The 19,400-nt window shown below is 44.9% G+C and overlaps 1 protein-coding gene across 2 annotated transcripts; it reads right to left on the reverse strand.

Annotated features, from left to right (window-relative positions):
* Positions 1–3,686: 3,686 nt before the first annotated feature.
* AMACR (alpha-methylacyl-CoA racemase) lies at positions 3,687–18,287 on the reverse strand. 2 transcript variants are annotated; one of them, XM_045186369.3, is made up of 5 exons: positions 17,853–18,287; positions 15,534–15,677; positions 14,374–14,534; positions 9,675–9,861; positions 3,687–5,558 (listed from the first exon to the last, which is right to left on the reverse strand). In XM_045186369.3, exons 2-5 carry the CDS (start codon positions 15,670–15,672, stop codon positions 5,149–5,151), a joined length of 897 nt encoding a protein of 298 aa, XP_045042304.2. In that variant the 5' UTR covers positions 15,673–15,677; positions 17,853–18,287; the 3' UTR covers positions 3,687–5,148. The 2 variants fall into 2 exon arrangements, with proteins under 2 accessions (XP_045042304.2, XP_045042303.2); XM_045186368.3 differs by having other exon boundaries at positions 17,667–18,282.
* Between the last annotated feature and the right edge of the window lie 1,113 nt (positions 18,288–19,400).

A 19,400-nucleotide genomic window follows, 5' to 3' on the forward strand; every position in this document is an offset into this window, starting at 1 on the left:
TCCTGAGAGATCTCTGAAAGTGGCTTGTGTCTCCACCTGGGTCGTTTCTTCCAGGGAACCTCATGTCCTGCGCCCTGGTGACACTCTTTCCATGCGGCACTGCAGACATTCAGAGTTGTCCTGGCTTCCCAGTGCCGCTCCTCCCTGGGTTGCCTCGCTGTCCTCTTGGCCTCTCAGCTCTTTGCCCAGCAGTGTAGGTCTCTCTACCAAATCTCCTCTATTTTAAAGACTTGGAGTGGGTCTTATCTTTCTTGCTGGAGCCTGAGTTCAAATGAAAACACTTGAGTGGCAGGGGAAAACAGGATCCTACAGGAAGGGCCCTAAAAATAGTTTAAGAGCAAGAGCTGGAGTCAGGAGTCAGAATATATAAGTTTTAATTCTGGTTCTGCCTCTCCCTAGCTGTCTTTCCCTGAACGAAGCACTTAAAATGCCACTTCCCAAACTGTGTACCGAGGCACCCCAGTGCACGACAATGAATTCACAAGGGCACCACATGAGCTACTTGTGAGGCGGTTCACGCGTCTGACGTAGGGTCACGCTACAGAAGGCGAGAGTAGCCTGTGTCTGATTCCCAGACACGTGAGGCTGTGTAGTGCTGTACAGGTGCACGTGACCCACTAGTGATTGCGATTAAGAACAAGATAAAAATTAAAATATGACTTCTATTTTTGTGTATTCTATTTTTCAAACAGCCAATTACTTGTTGGGACATAAATACTTCAGTTGTTGGGACACCATCATAAATGGAATGGTTAGGTATTTCTTTAGGCCTGGGGCACCATGAAGAAACTACTGAGCCACTAAGGGAGACCTGAACTGAGGAGGTCAGGGCCCCCTGAGCCTCACGTCCTCACCTGTGAAAGGAGAACCTGCCTGACTCTCCACTGTGGAAGTACAACTGAAATGTTGTACCTAACGGGTCTTGTCGCTGGCTGCCCGCCCAGCCATTCCCCACTCCCCCAGTTCTCAGGGAACCTAGATTAGATTTCAGAATCCACCCATCCCTCATACACCCATGTGCTTCCTGGAAGCAGAGCCCAGGGGTGCTCCAGGAGATGGCTGGTTTTATCTAAGGATACCCTTACCTTCTCTGACAAAGACTGGTGTAGGGCTGGCTTGTGACTTAGCTCCCACTAAGGAGACAAGAGATAAGATCCGCAAGGGCTCCCTCTCCTCTTCTGGACGTTGCTGTGTGGCTCTGGGATCCAGAGCTCGCTTCCCAGGCTGATATGGCAACCCCGTGGAGGGTGCTGAGGACAAAGCAGAGCCGGGACAGTGCAGACAGGGCCCAAGGGACTGGATCCACACAGCCCAAAAACTCACTTCTGGGTTCCAGGTATGTGACTCAAAACATTTCTTTCTGGTTATGGATTTAGTTACTTGCAGTCCAAGGCATCCTTATTTGATGTAAGTAAAAGTATGTTGCAAATTATAAACTACTCCGGTGTAACTGTGACTGAAGCCTGCAATGTGCTTAGACACAAGACAGAAACCCGGAGGCAAGAGGCCTTGACGCAAACAGTCGCCTTGCTCCGCATGCCTGGTTTTATTTATTACCATACAGTCTGGAGCACCCCATCACTTCCTGCACTGCAGGATCAAAAGAGAAGTAAATGCATCCTGAATCATACATTCAAGGACATAACCCCTATGCATTCAAGTATATATCTCCTACTTTGGGAATGTAAATTAGTGCAGCCACTATGAAAACCAGTGTAAAGGCTTCTCAAAAAGTAGTATCATACGGCCCCGTAATTCCTCTTCTATATTTACCCCCAAAATATGAAAACACTGACTTGTAAAGATATATGTGACCCTATATTCACTGCATCATTATTTACAACAGCCAAGCCAGGGAAACAACCTACGTGTCTGTGAGGGATGGTTAGAGAAAGAGGAGGTGGTGCGTACATACAATGGAATATTAGCATTTGCGACAACATGGAGGGCTCTTGAGAGTATTATGCTAAGTAGAATAATTTACATGGAAAAGGACAAACACCATGTGATTTCACTCATATGTGGTATATGAAACAAAAAGTAAAAAACAGATAAAACAAAAACACACTCAGAGTCAGATGACAGGATGGTAGTTACTGGAGGGGAGACGGTGAGGGAAGAGGGTGTGGTGGGCAAAGGGGGTCAGACACAGGGTCATGGGAGGAAACTGGACTTTGGGTGGGGAGCGTGCTGCAGAGTACACAGGTGTCCAATACGAGCACACCTGACTGTTTATAATATTATTAACCAGTGTTACCCAATAAACCTAAGTTTTAAAAATTAAGTGAAAAAACAACATAATTTTTCTTTCACTAGAGTTTCCATCTCCTTACCTGCACCCTTGGCTATTTCTAAACCTACAGTTTGCCAAAAGATTACTAAAAAGAGAGAAAGTGTAGCACTTTCTGCACAAGGTCTTACACTCCAGAAAAAAAGTATGGGTGACGAACAAAAGCTAGTGACCTTATTTATATGCTTTTATTCATTAAAGCTCACACGCTACAAAAACCAATTTTTCATTCAAACATTTTGCATCGAGTTAATTAATCACAGAAATTAATACTCTAAGCTAGTCCCTCTATTTATAGATTTTTTGCCAACTTGTTCTTATCCTTTTCATCACCAATCTATTCAACAGATTATTAGCACCTCTTCTGACATTAAAAAGATAAAAGGATTTGGTTGCTATCCATTAGAACAGTGCTACTCAAAGTGTGACTTTTGAACTGGAAGCATTAGAATCAAGTCTGGTAAAAATGCAAATTATGGGGTCCCACCCTAGACCCACTACAGCAGAGCCTCTACAGACGGGGTCTAGGAGTCCGTGCTTTAACAGCATCTCCAGATGACTCTTCTGTGTGCCAGGAGTTTGTGGTCTAGTGAAGAGTTGCGTAAACTACACTAAAAACAACTGCTATCCTTGGAGATACGTGCAAGGTGCATTGGAACATAGCAAGAGTGCCTACGGCGAGGAGCCAACACCCGGCACCCAGGATGTCCCGGGCACATCACGGCATTGCCTTGGATGTCACGATGACAGAGTGAGATGTGAACCAAGGCCTTTCTGCTCCAAGTTCATCATCGCTGTACAGAACCACCCTAGGGCTGGGAAAGGAGGGAAGTTTCACAAAGAAGACTGTGTTTGAACCAAGTCTGGGTTTGCTAGATCAGTCTGCTGGAGCAAAATGGGTCAGGAGCACTGTTAGTCCTAGAAAATGTTGCAGCATATGGGAAAGAATGGAAGCAAGAAAGAGCACAGTGTATTTAGAAACTTTAGGCAGTCGGATATAAAGTGCTGGGGAGAAGAGGGGTGGGGATGGGCCTGGGCAGCTAGGTAGAAGCCTTGTTACAAATAAAGGGTTGAAGAGACATTGAAGTTATGAACACTCTAACAATAGCCAGAGGGGAGGGGGTAGTGGGAAGAGGGGTTTACAGGAACTACTATAAAGGACAGCTGGACAAAACCAAGGGGGAGGGTGGAGGCGGGGGATGGAGGTGGGTTTGGCTGGGGTGGGGTGGAGGGATGGGAAAAAAAATGCAGATAACTGTAACTGAATAACAATAAAAATTAAAAAATAAAAATAAAAATAAAATGCATATATTATTTAGCCTGTGACCATGTATATTACAGTAACCAAAAAACAAACAAAAAAACCCCCCACCAAATAAAGGGTTGAAATGCTATATAAATGAGTTAACATTTTATTGTATAGGGGAAAAAAGTACTAAGAATTTTACAGGACTGAAAAAGACCAGTATGGTGTCAAAAACACAATGAAAAAAAATGAAGGAGATGACACTGGAGGTCAAAGTCAAAGAGAAGCTGAGCAGCAGGCCAGGGAGCAGTAAGAGGGGCCCGAACGAATGAGAGATGGGTGGAGGGACGAAGAGCAGGGACAGAGCACATGGAGTTTGCACCTTGTTAATTGAATGCATCATCTATGGAGAATTTAAATATAATGTAAATTGACCAAACTTCAGCCAGCTTTTTAATTTCACCATGCACTGGCACTGCCATATGATAGCGGCAAAACATTCTCACTGAAAAAAAAACTCAGCTAGGGAGGTGGAACTGAGAAAGCGTCACTGCTGAGTTTCACTCCTTCAGTCAACATTCCCAAAGTGCTCACTATGGGCTTGGCACAACTCTAGGAACTGGGGACTGAGCGGCGGACAAAGCCTACCAAGTCCGTTACACAGCTTCCACACTCCAGCATGCACCCGTTAAGAGGGAATGAGGGCTGCGGTTAGTGTGTCAGTAGTGGTATGCGGTGTGAAGAAAAATAAAACTGGTGAGGGGACAGCGAGCGATAAGGTGGCTGCTATTCCAGACGGGGGTCAGGAAAGGGCTCCCCGTAAGGTGACATTGGGGCAGTGGCCTAAGTGGAGTGAGTCGTAAGCCAGGGCCTACTGGGGGCAGAGGGAGGCATGACGGGGATGGAAACTGGAAACGAGGAAGCGTCTACAGGCCTATGGCATGGATGACAGTGCAGTGCACGGGACACGGGACCGTCTGGGCGATGCTAGCCCACAGCTGCACAGAGGAACCGGGCTCTCCACGGAGGGGTCTGCATGGAGGGGTGGGAGTTATCTGAAGGAAGCTTCAGGGACATCTTCTAAAGTTCTAATTCAGAGGCACTGGCTGAATAATTTCCTTAATCAAACTAAAAGGATCAGACTTTTCTATCTAAGGATGTTCATTTTGGTAAACAGTAGAGCCAAAAATATTTTAACGAGTCAAAAAACACTACCTAACTGCTACTTTCAGGACTTTCTTGATAGCTTTTCAGACTTAAAAGCTCACAAGTAAACTTTGGCGGGGGATTTATTTAATAAACAGCATTATATTAATTCATTTAAAAGTATAAGTATATAAGTGTTTTAATATCAACAAATGTAATCTCTCAAGTAAATGGAAGGCAGAAAAAATGCCACAATTTAGTACAGGTACACGAAAAACATTCCTAAATCAAAAGCCCTAATGTTAACCGTTTCAGAAGGTGATGGTTATTGGTTTCTTCTTTCTTGTTTCTGGATTAGAAGAGCTGGAAATGCTGTGATCCTGCTCTTTCTTGTTTCCATGCATACGTTTGTATGAATCGTTCCACACTGTAATATTCGAATTCACTGAGCTGCGGGGCCTGGACTTTAGAGATTAGCTCTCAGCTTATTACTTTCAATAACTTTATCTGAGTGAAGCTGATTAATCTCTTCCTGGCTGAACCCAAATTCTTTAAGTATCTCTTCAGTATGTTCTCCTACAAAAGGATCCCTTCCAAACGAAGGGATGGCTGGGGTGTTCGACAGCAGAGGTGCAGGGCGGGGACTCACACCCTGCTCCGCGTCAGTGATAAATGAGCCCCGCTCCTTGTTATGGTCATGATGGGAAACCTCGTCAAAAGTCAGAACCGGAGTCACGCACGCATCTGTGCCGTCGAAGATCTGACACCACTCTGCCTTTGTCTTCTTTGCAAATATATCTGCAAACTTCTTCTTCATTTCTGGCCAATCGGTCATGCTCATCTGATCGGGAAGTTCCTCAGACTTTAGCCCAAGTCCTGAGAGGAAAAACACAATTCCTTAAATTATTATGCTTTGGATGGAATGATTATAATCAGTGAAAATGAGTTTTAAGCTTACTGTCCCCAGTAGGATGTTCCATAAGGACTTCTCAAAGGCGTAAAAAGAAGAAATTCAAACTCAGCTTGCAGCTGGAGCCAAAGGCTGCAGAGGACAGAGGTAGTAGGGGTAGCAAAAATCCGAACAGACTTTCCACGCCAAGATTTTATTACTTACACTTCATCAAAAGTAGTCTACTTTTAATGGTCTAGTCTGCAGAAATCTATTTCTTCGCTCTGAATAGGTTTTCAGACAGAAGTTTCCTTGTGATGCTATTATCTGTCATGTTGATTTACAACAACCTTACATCGCATATAATGCTCCCAAACCCTACAAACGATAAAATTTACACAATTTACATGTGTCCCCTTCAATTTTCAAAGAAGAAGCCTAATGATAAAGGATTAAGTTCAAGATTGCAATTTTATAAATAACATTAATTTCTCTGGATTTTATCAAATTAAAGAGCTCTGGGAGGGCAGGGATATTTAATCCATTGCCCTCTTAAAAACACTGCTGTGGACTAGGAACAAAAACTTGTAAAGTGATCAAAGACTCATTGCAAATTGTTCTTACAGCAAACAGGACAGAAAGTTATCAGTCATCCCGTCGCCAGTGGGGCACACAGACTTTTCTCTCCAGCATGAAGGGGGCAGAGTGAATTTGGAGCTCCCCCCAAATCCCATCTCACTGTTTAGCCTGTCTGGAGGCTCCCTGACAGGCTCCATTCGCAGGGCTGTCTTTATCTGATCTCACTCACAACAGCCCTGTTCCCAGAACATCTGTCAAAATATATATTTATCAGTGTCAACTGTTTAACATCATAGCTATCTGAGATGGCACTACTTGTTGAGAGTAACATAAAGCTGATAAAAAAAACTTTAAAAAAAGAGTGCAGAATAGGATGTCCACAGGGCACTTTAAAAAGCTCCAACATATTCCTGAGAGTTCAGAATCCATGCAGATGCCCAGGGCAGTGAGCATGCCCAGGAGAGACAGGAGAAGGTACTAATCTTTCACCTCTGGCTGACCTTGAGTCTCTGAACAAATAAAAGGTGAAGGCGCAGAGTTCCTCAGAAAAGGAAAGTTGATTTGTTGGTCCAAGGCACTTAAGGGTGTCTGTCTAATCACTAGCTGACACTAAGCTAACCAAGCAGACATAAGTGGCTGTACATGCTAAAAAAATAAAGATTTAGTCCAGAAAAGTCATTAAATAAACCAACAGCAGTAACTACAAATGCAGGATTGGGGAAGGAAAAGGAGAGATCTGATATCCAGAGTTGCCACATCACATTATTTAAAATATCCAGTTACAACAAAAAATTGTGAAGCATGCAAAAAGGAAGGAAAGCATGGTGCATACACAGTAAAAAAAAAAAAAAGAAAGAAAAAAATATATATCAATGAATACAAACTGTCCCTGAGGAAGCCAGATGTTGGATTTACTAAACAAAGACTTTCAACCATCAACTTTGAATATTTTCAAGGCACTAAAGGAAACCATCCCTAAAGAATTAAGGAAAAGCATGAGAACAGTCTTTCACCAAATAAAGAATATCAATAAAGAGATAGAAATTATTCTTAAAAACAAGCCAAATAGAAATTCTGAAGCTGAAGAGTTCAATACCAAATGAAAACTTCATTAGAGAGGGTCAATGGCAGACATAAACTGACAGAAGAAGGAATCAGTAAGCTTGAAGAGAGGTAAACTGAGTTTACCCAGACTGAAAAACAGAAAGAAAATAATAGAGGCAAATAAACAAAGCCTTAGAGACCTGTGGTACACCATCATAAATATCAACATAGGCATTAAGGAATCTCAGAGCAGAAGAGAGAGAAAAGGCAAGAAAAAATCCTTGAAGAAATAATGTCTAAAATTTCCCAAATTTGACAGAAAAACATTAATTGTGCATCCAAGAATCTCAAGGAAGTCGAGGAAGACAAACTCAAAGAGGTCCACACCTAGAACTAATAAACAAGCCCTATGAGGTCACAGGAAACAAGGTCAAATACAAAAGTCAGTACATACCATGTATTTCTATATGAATGATCTGAAAAATGTTATCTTTACAATAGTATCAAGAAGAATGAAATTCTTCATAATAAAGTTAACCACAGTGGCTCAGGCCTTGTGTATTGAAAACTACAAAGCATCACTGAAAGACCTAAATTAATGAAAAGCATGCCGTATTCAGGGCTCGTAAGGCTTAATATTGTTAAGATGCCAATATTCCCCAGATGGATGTACTGACTCAAAACAACCCCTATCAAAATCCCAGCTCACTTTTTTCATAGTAATTAGCAGGCTGATCCTAAAAGTCGTATGAGAATGAAAGGGACCCTGAGCAGCCAAAACAACTTGAAAAAGGACAGCATTGGAAGACGCACACTTCCTGATTTCAAACTTCCTACAGGCAACAGTAATCCAGACAGTGTGGTGCTGGCACAAGGATGACCACATGGGTCAGCGAAACAGAAATGAGAGCCCACACGTAAACCCTTACATTTGTGGCCAACTGATTTTTAATGAGGATGCAAAGACTACTCACTGGAGAAAGCAGTCTTTTCAGCAAATGGTGCTGGGAGAACTGGATGGCCATATGCAAAAGAACAAAGCTGGATCCCTGCCTTACCTCATTTCCAAAAATTAAAACTCAAAGTGGATCAGAGACCTAGATGTGAGCCCTGAAACTGTAAAACTCTTCAAAGACAACACTGGGGTGAGACAGTATAATTGGGAGTACCCTGAACAACCTCTGTGCAAAGTTTACTAAAGGATAAGTATTTTAAAAAGTGCTAATCATGCTAACATTTATTAGAACTCAACAATAATTGCAGCAATTGTTTAGAACTGAAAGCAACACATTTTTTTTTCAGTGAGTATGTTTTATCACTCTTGCTTAGAAGTGCCCGTGCATGGTGATATTAAAAAGCTGGCTGAAGTTTGGTCAATTTGCATTATATTTAAATTCTCCATAGATGATGCATTAAGTGAACAAGGTGCAAACCCCACCATGCTCTGTCCCTGCTGCTTTCCAAGGCCACCCACCACCGTTGCAGAAGTTTTCTTCCCACCGTTCAGCCCTTTGTACAGCATTGTCCTGTCCAGAATTCTGAACTAACCCTTTCTACCCTTGGTTTTAATTTCTGGACAAAAAAGGCTTGTGATCCACATAAACCATTCTGTTCTACAGTTTTTCCAACTATATTTAAGTTGGTGAAGTTAACACAGTTGACCATAAGACACTCTCTGATGCTTGCAATAACATTCATTTCAGCTATATGCAAATGACTTTGAATAATACACTGCACCTGGAAAGCTACCATACCCAACAGTGAAACTGTTTTTTAAAGTTGATTTAAAGTTGAAACATAAGTGCGCTGTGATCAGTTTGTCACAGCACTTCAGAGTATCTTCTAGAACTTCTTAGATACGAAATTACCTGTAAAGTGAACTTTACATTCAAACATTTCACAGAACAAAATAACTTCAGTTCAATTACTTAATTAGGGAAGAGGGACAGGAGATCTTCTTGCTAACTTCAGGTAGCGTGCCAACAAGACAAAAATCTGCGGAAAGGTAAACTACAGAAGCATTCAGCATCATAGTCCAGCATCATAGTCCAACACAGTCGCATTCACCAAAGTCTCGCTGTGCCCTGCTGACACCTGACACTGAAGTGTCATGAGGGGCGTCTACCAAAGAACAGGATGAACACGCCGTCACTTGTAGGGAAGAACGGGGTAACCGCACACAAGGGCAAGATAAATATCCAGTGCCTCGGAGTGTGAAATATAATAAAAACCCTGAACTCCCCCAAAAGAGATTATCAATTCTTTAAAATCCTGAGTTATTTCCCAGAACTGTAAAATTACCTGTCAATTGAAAAGATGGGGGAAATATTCCATAATGTAATGATGGCTATAATGAGGTTACTTATAAAGTGGATATGGAATAAATGACATCATGAATCTCAAAATGCCCCAAAATAGAGGCTAAAGAACAACCACAGAAAAGGAGGGGGCGGTCAGGGAGGGGTGTGAACGCTCCTTACCTTTGATCAGCAGCTTGTAAAACTGGGGTTCTAGGGCTCCGACAGCCATGAACCCCCCGTCTGCCGTCCGGTAAGTCCCATAGAAGGGGGCTCCGCCGTCTAGCATGTTCTCTCCTCGGGGTTGCGCCCACAGTCCCACTTTACTGGTTTTCCACAAAAAAGAACTCAGATATGCTGCTCCTTCCACCTTTAATGAAACAGAATATAAATCCAGATCATTAAACTGTAAAAGCATGGTTACTTTCTACTTAGGTTTTTTTTTTAATGGTTGTGCAAAACTGTTTATGTTAAGAGTATAGGAAGATTATACCTAATTATACAACTTCTTTGATATTTTGAGAAACTAAATTAGTGCAGGTTTTTGGTATAGTGGGTGTCTACACTATTTAGTTCAGAAAATACTGTTTAGAAAACTACAAGGTATTACTTTTGTTCTTCCTTTCAAATAAGACTGGCAAAATGTTGATAATTTCTGAAGTACATCAGAGTAGGAAGTCCATCTACAGTATACCCTCTCAACTTTTGTGTGTTAAAAACTGTCCAGATAAAAAGCTAAAAATAAAGCAAAAGGCTTTTAAAAGTCCATCTTCTGGTCTCAATCTCTATGAACACACACACGCAGACATGAAGCATATCTCATTTGGAAGGTTTATCACATTACAGGAAAATTTAGCTCACTCTAGTCTGACTCCAAGCGCAAGAAAACTGTATTTAAATATTTATTGTATCTCAACTTCAACGATCACTAGAAAGTATCAAAATGCAGGCATACCTCACTCTACTGCGCTTCACAGATGCTGTGGTTCTTATAAACCGAAGGTTCGTGGCAACCCTGAGTCGAACGAGTCTACTGCTACCATGTTTCCAACAAGCTCAGAGGATGGTTAGCATTTTCAGCAATAAAGTATTTTTTAACCAAAATGTTAAAGTGTGTACACTGTTGTTTAGACATAATGCTATTATTGCACACTTAATAGATTACAGTACACTGTAAACGTAACTTTTACATGACCGGGAAGCCAAAGAATTCATGTGACTCGGTTACAATACCCACTTTACTGCCGTGGCCGAGAACCAAGCCCGCAACTCCTCCAGGGTATGCCTGTACACATAACAATGTGGGTGGCATGCGTATGGGGTGTTCTACGTCCAGACAAACCAGTTTGGGAATGCCAACTTCCCACAGGGTCCTGAAGTCAGCAAAACGGATTCACATCCGCAGCTATGAGTACCACAAGGCTTCACGCCCTGGGCCGCTGAGAAGACTGCTTGCCTATCCTTAAGGCTTTTACATCCCAGTGATTCCAGCTCCCCAGGAAGAAAGACATCAAAGCATCCTGTCTCAGGAAGTTACCAATGGAGGGGCCATTCCAACTGTGAGTGCGGAATTTCTCACACTAGCTGTGAAACAAATGCAAATTATCACTTTGGATGCACCCTAGTTTTCCTTTTTAACTTGAAATCTCATGCACACCTGAATTTATGGCTCTGATGTTTGACATCACCAAAATAGTGGGGTTTGCTTAAGTAGCCTATGGCAATGCAAATTTTTCAATCTGTGTTACACAGATCTTAGCAAGCATCCACATTTTATACATATGTGTGTACATACATATGATGATATACACAATTATATACAATACACTCACATATATAATCTCTTACACACTAGATGTACTGATGCATCTGTTGAAAAAAGATGCACCAATGGAGCTAGGGTCCAGTCTGGTCCACTCAGGGCACACACAGCCTCTAGTCTAACCCCACTGTTCCTTAGCGCTGTGGGAGGGTACAGGACAAGAGTCACAGCAGGTACGATCCTCTCCGATCGCCAGGCTCCCCGGGCACATGGCTCCCTTGCCCCCTCACCCCCACGCAGTATTTGTGGCGACATGTAACACGGGCAAACTGCAGCCTCAATCCCCCGGCCTTTCACGCTGGCCTCATGGTGTAGAATAGACCAAAGGCCGCAGGCCAACGCACAGCCCCAGGCCAGGTGCACGCCCCCAGACCAAGGATAAATGCAGCAACTCAGACCCCTCGTCCTCCAGTTATCCTAACTCCACAGTTTCCAGGGAAACAGCACCGTGAAGAGACAACGCCTGGCCATCACAGGATGCTACTGCTAAAAACATCGGGAAACCACTGGCCTAAAACAATAAGGTACTGAGCTTCTACAAGCTATTTATATCACATGTGTTCGCAGGGGTGGGGGAAGTAATGAATATGATGCTCGACCGAACCATCTGGCCTTGAGAAATTACCCCACACTCACTGTCCCCTAATGCAAACGTAAGCCCCAAATAAAGCTCACACCATTCTCACATGCACTAAAACCTGACCATCTTCCTCACCATCATGAACTTTGGTTAGACACAGTCTGATGAAAGTAGCAATTATATTTAACTGATATTTGACTACAAATAAGCAATTGCATGCCATTAGCAAATTATTACTAAGCAAGTACTTAGCCTTAAATTCTCCTCAAAACTCCGAAGGCCCATGTTTGTCTTTAGAAAAGTCCTTTTGATAACAGGGACCAGTAGAGGGCAGTAGAGGCCAGTAACTGAAAGCATGGGCTGCAGCGTCAACCTGCCAGAGTGCAGTGCTTCCGACCACGGAGACTTTTCAGTTATCCTCCCAAGTCTGAAAGTCTTCAAACGCCAGATGAGAGTGCACACGCCTTCTCCAGGCAGCCTGCGCACCGGGAGGGGAGGCAGACGTAAAGCACCTAGCCTTGCACCTGCCTGGTCGTAAGTGGAGTTGGCACTGCCGTGGCTACCAGTGCATGCTGGGACTGGGCGAGGAGCTGAGACAGAAGGTCAGTGGACACAAAGGGCAATGTGAGATGGACCCAGAGGGCAGAATCACAAGGCACAGAAGCAGTACCAGGCTGCCAGTGATTAGCCTGAGAGGGCGAAGTGCAAGCCAAGGCTGCAGAGATGAGGGATTCTGGCAGCAAACAGCTTTCAAAGGGTCCCCGACAACAAATCCAATTAGAGGACTTTCAGTTTTAAAACTCTTGAGGTCACCACCAACATATGACCCTTGACCATTCCTTTTCTTGGAGCTTTCTCTTGCTTTGACAGCACTCCCTCTTGTCCCCCACTCCGCTCTCCTCAGCACTTGCTTCCCTCCTGCCTGCTCACTCCTCAAATGCTGGTGTTCTGCCCCACCCCACCCCCGCTGCCCCCAGTAGGCCACAGTCTCACGTGGCTCCCAAATGACTGAAACCTGTTTCTAGTCTCTAACTTCAAGTATCCCTCCTGGATATCTCAAAGGCACGTGAAACTTGAAATCACTGACACCGAATTCCTCTTCTTCTTTTTCTTCTTCTGAGAAAAATACTAATAACAACAAATTCTTCCAGAGTGCCAGGCACTGTTTACTCACTGAACTCACTAAGTTCTCTGACGATGCTATGTGGTAGACACTATTATTATCTCCGTTTTACAAAGAACTGAGGCACGGAGAGGTTAAGTAACGTACCCAAGATCACAGAGCTCGGAAATGGCAGAGCTGGGAGGGAGGAAGTCGGCTACCAGAATCTGTGCTCTGGACCACTGTGTCACACTGCCTCTTCCTTCAGTAATCCTCCCCAGGGTGCCAGTGACACCATCCACCAGTCACCCACGCCATCAATAAGGGAGCCATCCTTGATTCTTCCCTCTCCCCTCACGGCCAATGCACCGCCAAATCCCAGCTATTTAACATCTCAAATGTCCCTTACATCCGGACCCATTCTACCACTAACTACTTTAGTGCTTGCTCTTATCTCTTGGCAGTAACCCAGTAACCATCTCGGCCTCCAGTCTTATCTCCTTCAAGTGTGACTCCCATCCTACCTCCAAAGATCTGTCCAGATGCAAATGTGTAGTGGCACTGGATTGGGCTCTTACCAACTAGCTGTGAGACCGTGGACACATTTCTATGCTTCAGCTTCCTCCTCTTTAAAATAACAATGTATTCCAAATGAAATTGGATTAGAAGAAATCACGCAGGGAAGGTGCCTAACTTAACTCCTGCACAAGGCAAAGGGTTATGATGTCCAAGTCTCCCCTACAAAGTGCAGCAGGAAGGTCCAGACTGGTCCATTTCACCTTAACATCCTTAAGAATCCTCTGCTGCCCTGGCCAGTGTGGCTCAGTTGGTTGGGGCATTGTTCTGCAAACTAAAAGGTCACAGGTTCGATTCCCAGTCAGGGCACACGTCTGGGTTGTGGGCTTGGTCCCTGGTTGGGGCATGGTCAGGGCGGTCAGGGCGCATACAAGAGGCAATGGATTGATGTTTCTCTCCCTCTCTTCCCCCTCCCCGCCCCTGCCCCTCCCTCTAAAATCAATAAGCGTGTCCTCAGATGAGGATTAAAAAAAAAAAATCTTGTCTGCTAAGGAAGACTTCCTGAACCCAGTTCTGAATGAGGATTTCATGAAAACTATATTCTAATCACAAGAAACAGCTTGGGGAAAATTAATAATAAAATTCAAGAATCAGGGGGGTCATGCAAATTTTAGAAAACAGACTCCAAAAATATGTGGTCAAGATATGACATTCTGACTCACGTAAAGAATATGAAGTTGTGTGTGTTGTTTTCAAAGGTATCTTTGGGAACTTGGATTCTTGTTTGGAAAAGGACTTGAGGCAGCCCTACGTCGTCCTTAGGAACAACCGGCGGGATTAGCGGTCCCCCACTACCACTCACCATGCTCGCATCGACGACCTGCCCTTTGCCAGAGCGGGTGCGCTCGAAAAGAGCCATCACGATGCCCAGGGCACACAGGAGGCCGCCGCCCCCAAAGTCAGCCAGGAGATTCAGTGGAGCATACGGGTTCTCGCCGCTTCTACCCAGTTTTGACAGGACGCCTACAAAGAAAGTCAGGGCACACTAGCTGCAAACTTCGTGTATCGTTTGAATAAATACATGAACATCTCAGAGGAATAACTAATGTCTCTAGCTGCTGATGCAAGTGAAAACTAGTACAGAAAGCCTTCCCGATTCGAAACATATTCAGCATATTTATAAATAGGCTTTCCCTCCAACAAGGTTCCTTCTTGTGTTTTTTGTTTTTTTCTTTTCTAAAACGTTATTCCACCTAACATTTTCAGAATTTTATTTCTAAGTTCTTCCTTACTGAGTAAAATGAGAAAAATGATTCCAGGACAAAAAAAGATTGTAATCAATTCAGTTTATGGCTTAACAACAGTATAACACACTTCTGTTCTTTTTAGAAAGAGATGCAAGAAAATAATCAAACACAGAAGAAAAGGAATTCAATTTTTAAATAGACGTGAAAACCCAATTCTATATTCACTCTTTTCCTCAACCTTTAAATGTGTACTCATGGAAATTTTGAGACAATTTACTCAACAACACACAGTTCTTAAATTTTAGAATCAGGCCACTCTACAACAGTTTCTTACTGGCAAAAATTCTGATGACGTGGTAGTGAGACCTGAAAGCCACAGCTGTCCCGTGTCCACTAGCGTGGTGACTGGGGCAACGATTCTCCATGAAGGTGGGGGAAGACGGGTGTCGGAATCAAACTACATCAGCATTTTCAAACTGTGGAGCAACCACCCCTACTACAGCCACGCCCCCAGCTCCCTAGCAGGGGCTTGCTGGGAAACCGACCTCACGAACGCGGTAAGTGCGTCACTAGTGAGAGTGTGCTCTCCATCGAGTGCGTTGAGTCAGGGCAAAGAGCTGAGGACTGCTCCAGGACAAGCCAACCCTTTTCAAACAATCATACCCTCCTTACTGATTTAAATAGTCACCTTCAAAGGTTCTTTTTAATTAATCGGTGTAACTAAGTAGATCTTGACTGGAAACAAAAGTGCAGAGGAAGTATTTTTTCAACGTACCTGACAAAGCCAAAAAGTTGATGTCATGGCCTGCTACCCTGGAGAACCGTCCTGACTGGCCAAATCCACTCAACCTGGCATAGATGAGCTTCGGGTTCTCCTTCTGCAGAATCCCTGGGCCGAGCTGGAGTTTCTCCATGACACCTTAAGAGAAAAGTAACTTCTTTTTAAGGGAACATGAACAGAGGGTGGGTATACCCCCCTTTTTGTGGCAAACATAAAGACAGCTCTTCAAGTAATAACATGTGGAGGTTTTGTAATAGGTTAAGAACCAGAGAGTGAGGCCACCACTTCTGGGATGCATGGCTTCTGCCTGGGAAGGCTCTTTCCTTCCAGCACACCCGCTTCCCTTCAGGCACATCCAGCCCTCTTCCATCCCCATAGCGGGCACTTCATCCCCTTCGTGGGTGCCTTTAGTTTCTCAAATCCTCTCCATAGTAATTTATTAGAAATGGTTTGTTCTCTCGGAACAGTTACCCTGGGTCTTTATTTGGCCAACAATTCACTTTTGAAAACTGCTCTTCCTTTTCAGACCTTTTCTTTTCTGATGCCCGCCTCCGTGCCTGCCGCCTTCTACCCCACGATGCCCTTAGGTATGTACACATTCCATCTTCCCTATCAGCCCAGAAGCTCTTCCTTCTGGCAGGATTCCTGCCCGAGTCCGAGCTAGGCTTCAAAGCATCCGTGCCTTTACAAAAAGGCTCGGTAACTAGCCAGGAAAGAAAGGTTAGCTACAACAGCCTCCAACCTCCTACATCATCAGCAAGTACAATGTTGACTATACGAAACTCAGGTAACTGGCACCTACAGCCTCCTGGAATTAAAAAGTAATAAAGACTGCATGATACGTTCACTGTCGCAGTCTTCCTAAGACAATAATTACAAAAGAATTCGGGTCCTCCTCCTCAGCAGCAGCCACAATCCTCCCACCTGGCAGTTACAACTGCATTCCCACCTCTATTTCCCTCCTAATTACAAGACCCTGCACAAATCATTCAACCAATCTGAGCTTCCTTCGTCTTCAAATGGGACATGATAAATTATGATATAATCCTAAATTATATTATTATCCTGCAATCTGGCTGTGAGGGTAAATGAGTTAACACATCTAAATATGCCTGGTGCCTCACAGACACTCAGTCCATTCACTGAACGTTTACTGACTTCCTCCCATACACCAGGCGAAGCTCTGGATTTGTGCTGGAACAAGATGACTCCGACAGCTGTCGGGGCACGGGTCTGCGAGGTGCTGGACCCAGCCAGCACCTTCACAAGGGTCGTTACAACAGCGGCAGGCAGGCTGCAGAAGGCATGGAAAGAAGGAATCCCGAGTGGTGGAAAGGAGGGAAAAATGGGTGCAGTGAAAGTAAGATTTGTAGCTACGGATGAAGCGCAGGTTTCTGATGAAGGTGACTGGGTGGATATTGGTCCCATTCACCGGGGTAAATGATACAGGAGATGCCACTTTAGGAGGGAGTCTTGCCCCCTGGGTTCGGGTCACCCGTGGAGGCTGCAGCGCCTGGGGGACAGTCGCAGATACGCAGGCCCTGTGTACTCCTGCAGTCTACAGCTCTCGCAGAGGGCGTGCAGGTCAAGACTAGGGCACCACCTGTCTGTAAAACGTGAGAATAACGGGAACGGGGAAGGCGGCTCCAGGGAGCAGTATAGGTAACATTAAGGCGGAGCTTAGGCACACCAGCATTCAAGGCAGGGAGTGTTAGCTTGGATCGCGGATGGCTCCCCTCCTCCCCGAAATGTAGCCAAATGCCTTTGTACCTCTCTGCCGTTTTCCGGGCAGAGCGCCTATGACTTTCGTTAGATTCTCATAGCGTTCTCAAATAACCAAAGGAGGCAGATACAAATACGCGATTAGGAAAAAGGGACACTTGGGAAGAAGTCGGAGAGAGGGAGACGTAAGGAGAAAAAGGGCAACAGCCGTCATCTCGGATTCCAGGACTGGAAGATCGTGCCGAGTGGCGAATCACCAAGGACGTCAAGTACAACCGCAAGGTCTAGACAGACAGGCACGGAAGGTTCATCCGCTAACAAGGCCAAGGTGTGGCGTGCGCAGACTCCAACAGTGGGGCTCCCTCCCTTAGTCGGAGACCGCGGAGGGGCAGGGCCGGGGCTCACCGTGGCGGAAGGGCTCCAGCACCACGTCCGCCCGGGCGCACAAGCGCCGCACCACGGCCACTCCCCGCGGCTGCTTCAGGTCCACGGCCAGCGAGCGCTTGCCGCGGGACAAGCGGCTCACTTCGCCGGGAGCGCCGGGCCGGTCCACGCGCACCACCTGCGCCCCGAAGTCCGCCAGGACCATACCGCAGAACGGGCCCGGGGCCAGGCCCGCCAGCTCCACCACGGAGACGCCCCGCAGCGCCACGGTAGCCCGCGTTGTTGTCAAAAGGAAGAGGATGTGGGAAGACTTGTCCACGAAACCGGCCCGGAGGCCTGGCCGAGCGCGCGCCCCCTCCCTTCTCCGCCGGCGCGGCCGCCGCGTCTGCGCAGTGGCGCTCTTCCTGGCCCCGCCCCCCAGAGTGGAAGGCCGCTAGTCCGCCCAGTGGCTCTCCTTTTCTCTCCGCACCCCAGTATGGAGTTAACCCCCGGCTTGACCTTGAAAGTTCTCCAGCCTGACTCCATCCTCTTGGGACGCTTTTACCCTCACCTTTCTGATGCCAGCCGCTGTGCCATAGAGCCCCTACATCTCTCCGTTGTTGGAGAAATAAACAGTGAATAAATAAGAACGATGCTATTTTCATCCGTAGTCTGCAGATTGTCGTCTTCATTGCTCCTACTTACTAGGCACTGATGATTTCATGTACAAAACAGCTTGAGATCCCTTCTAGATGCGCTCGATTTTGAGTTATAAGCTTTGTGGATTATATGCCTTTAAGAAAAAAAGCTCAGGCTACATTAAGGAAGATGTATAATGTGTAATATCAGAAGAACATCAGAGCCAAATGAGAGCGCTTTAAAAATATTTTTGATTTGTCACCTGCCATTTCTATGGATAATTACAGATCCCAGTTTTTAATTTTAATGCACAATCTTTTTTGTGTGTAAGTACAATAAAATAAGTCATCACAAATAGCCCTATTACATTTACAAATCATTTTGTCTCATCTCTGTATAGCTTTTGTATAGGTGGCCTGACCATTTTTGACTGTTCTGGAATTTTAATAGACCCAAAAGTGGGTGCCAGAGCAATCTCTACCCTAGTCCTTTGATAAATATGGGTTTATGTAAGATGTCTGTCTGAAATAAGTCCAGCCATTGTTAATAAAATGAGAACGGTTTGAGCAACATGGGATGTAACCTGGCAACCAAGAAGAGTGGACTGGAGCATGTGTGAACAGCGATGACTTCACTGTACTAGTTAGTGGGGGTGGTAGACGCCATTGAGTGAGCGTGTGTACTGTGTGGCCCTGGTCTCCTTCAAAATAACTGAGTGAGTAGAGCAACAAATCTGCATCAAATTTTGCCGAAAGCTTAAACATTTCTCCCTGAAACTGGCTGGATGATTCAGAAGGCTGCAGCTCTTGGTAACTATTGATTGGCAGCTTCATCCCAACCATGCCTGCTCAGGCGTCACATCTTGTTCAGAGATTTTTGGTGAAACGGTGCATCACCCAGGGGACTTGCCCTCCCTACAGCCCAGAGTTGATGCCCTTCGACTTTTGGCTTTTCCTGAAACTAAAATCACCTTTGAAAGGGAAGAGATTTTTAGACCATCGATGAGATTCAGCTGAGGGCAATTGGGAGACTTGTGTCTCAAGGTGCCTACTTTGAAGGGGCTGAGACGTTACTGTCCTATATACAGTTTTCTTGTATCCTCTTCAATACACGTCTCCATTTTTCAGAGCGCTCGGC

The sequence above is a fragment of the Desmodus rotundus genome, chromosome 1, assembly GCF_022682495.2.
Source record: "Desmodus rotundus isolate HL8 chromosome 1, HLdesRot8A.1, whole genome shotgun sequence".
NCBI classification, from domain to species: domain Eukaryota; kingdom Metazoa; phylum Chordata; class Mammalia; order Chiroptera; family Phyllostomidae; genus Desmodus; species Desmodus rotundus.

Excerpts from the sequence above, each read along its gene's own strand:
- AMACR (XM_045186368.3), bottom strand. The coding sequence starts at position 17,850 with ATGGTCCTGGCGGACTTCGGGGCGCAGGTGGTGCGCGTGGACCGGCCC. Across the intron at positions 14,535-15,533 it reads CAACTTTTTGGCTTTGTCAG|GCGTCCTGTCAAAACTGGGT; the intron begins GTACGTTGAAAA and ends CTTTCTTTGTAG. Across the intron at positions 5,559-9,674 it reads TTACAAGCTGCTGATCAAAG|GACTTGGGCTAAAGTCTGAG; the intron begins GTAAGGAGCGTT and ends TTTTCCTCTCAG.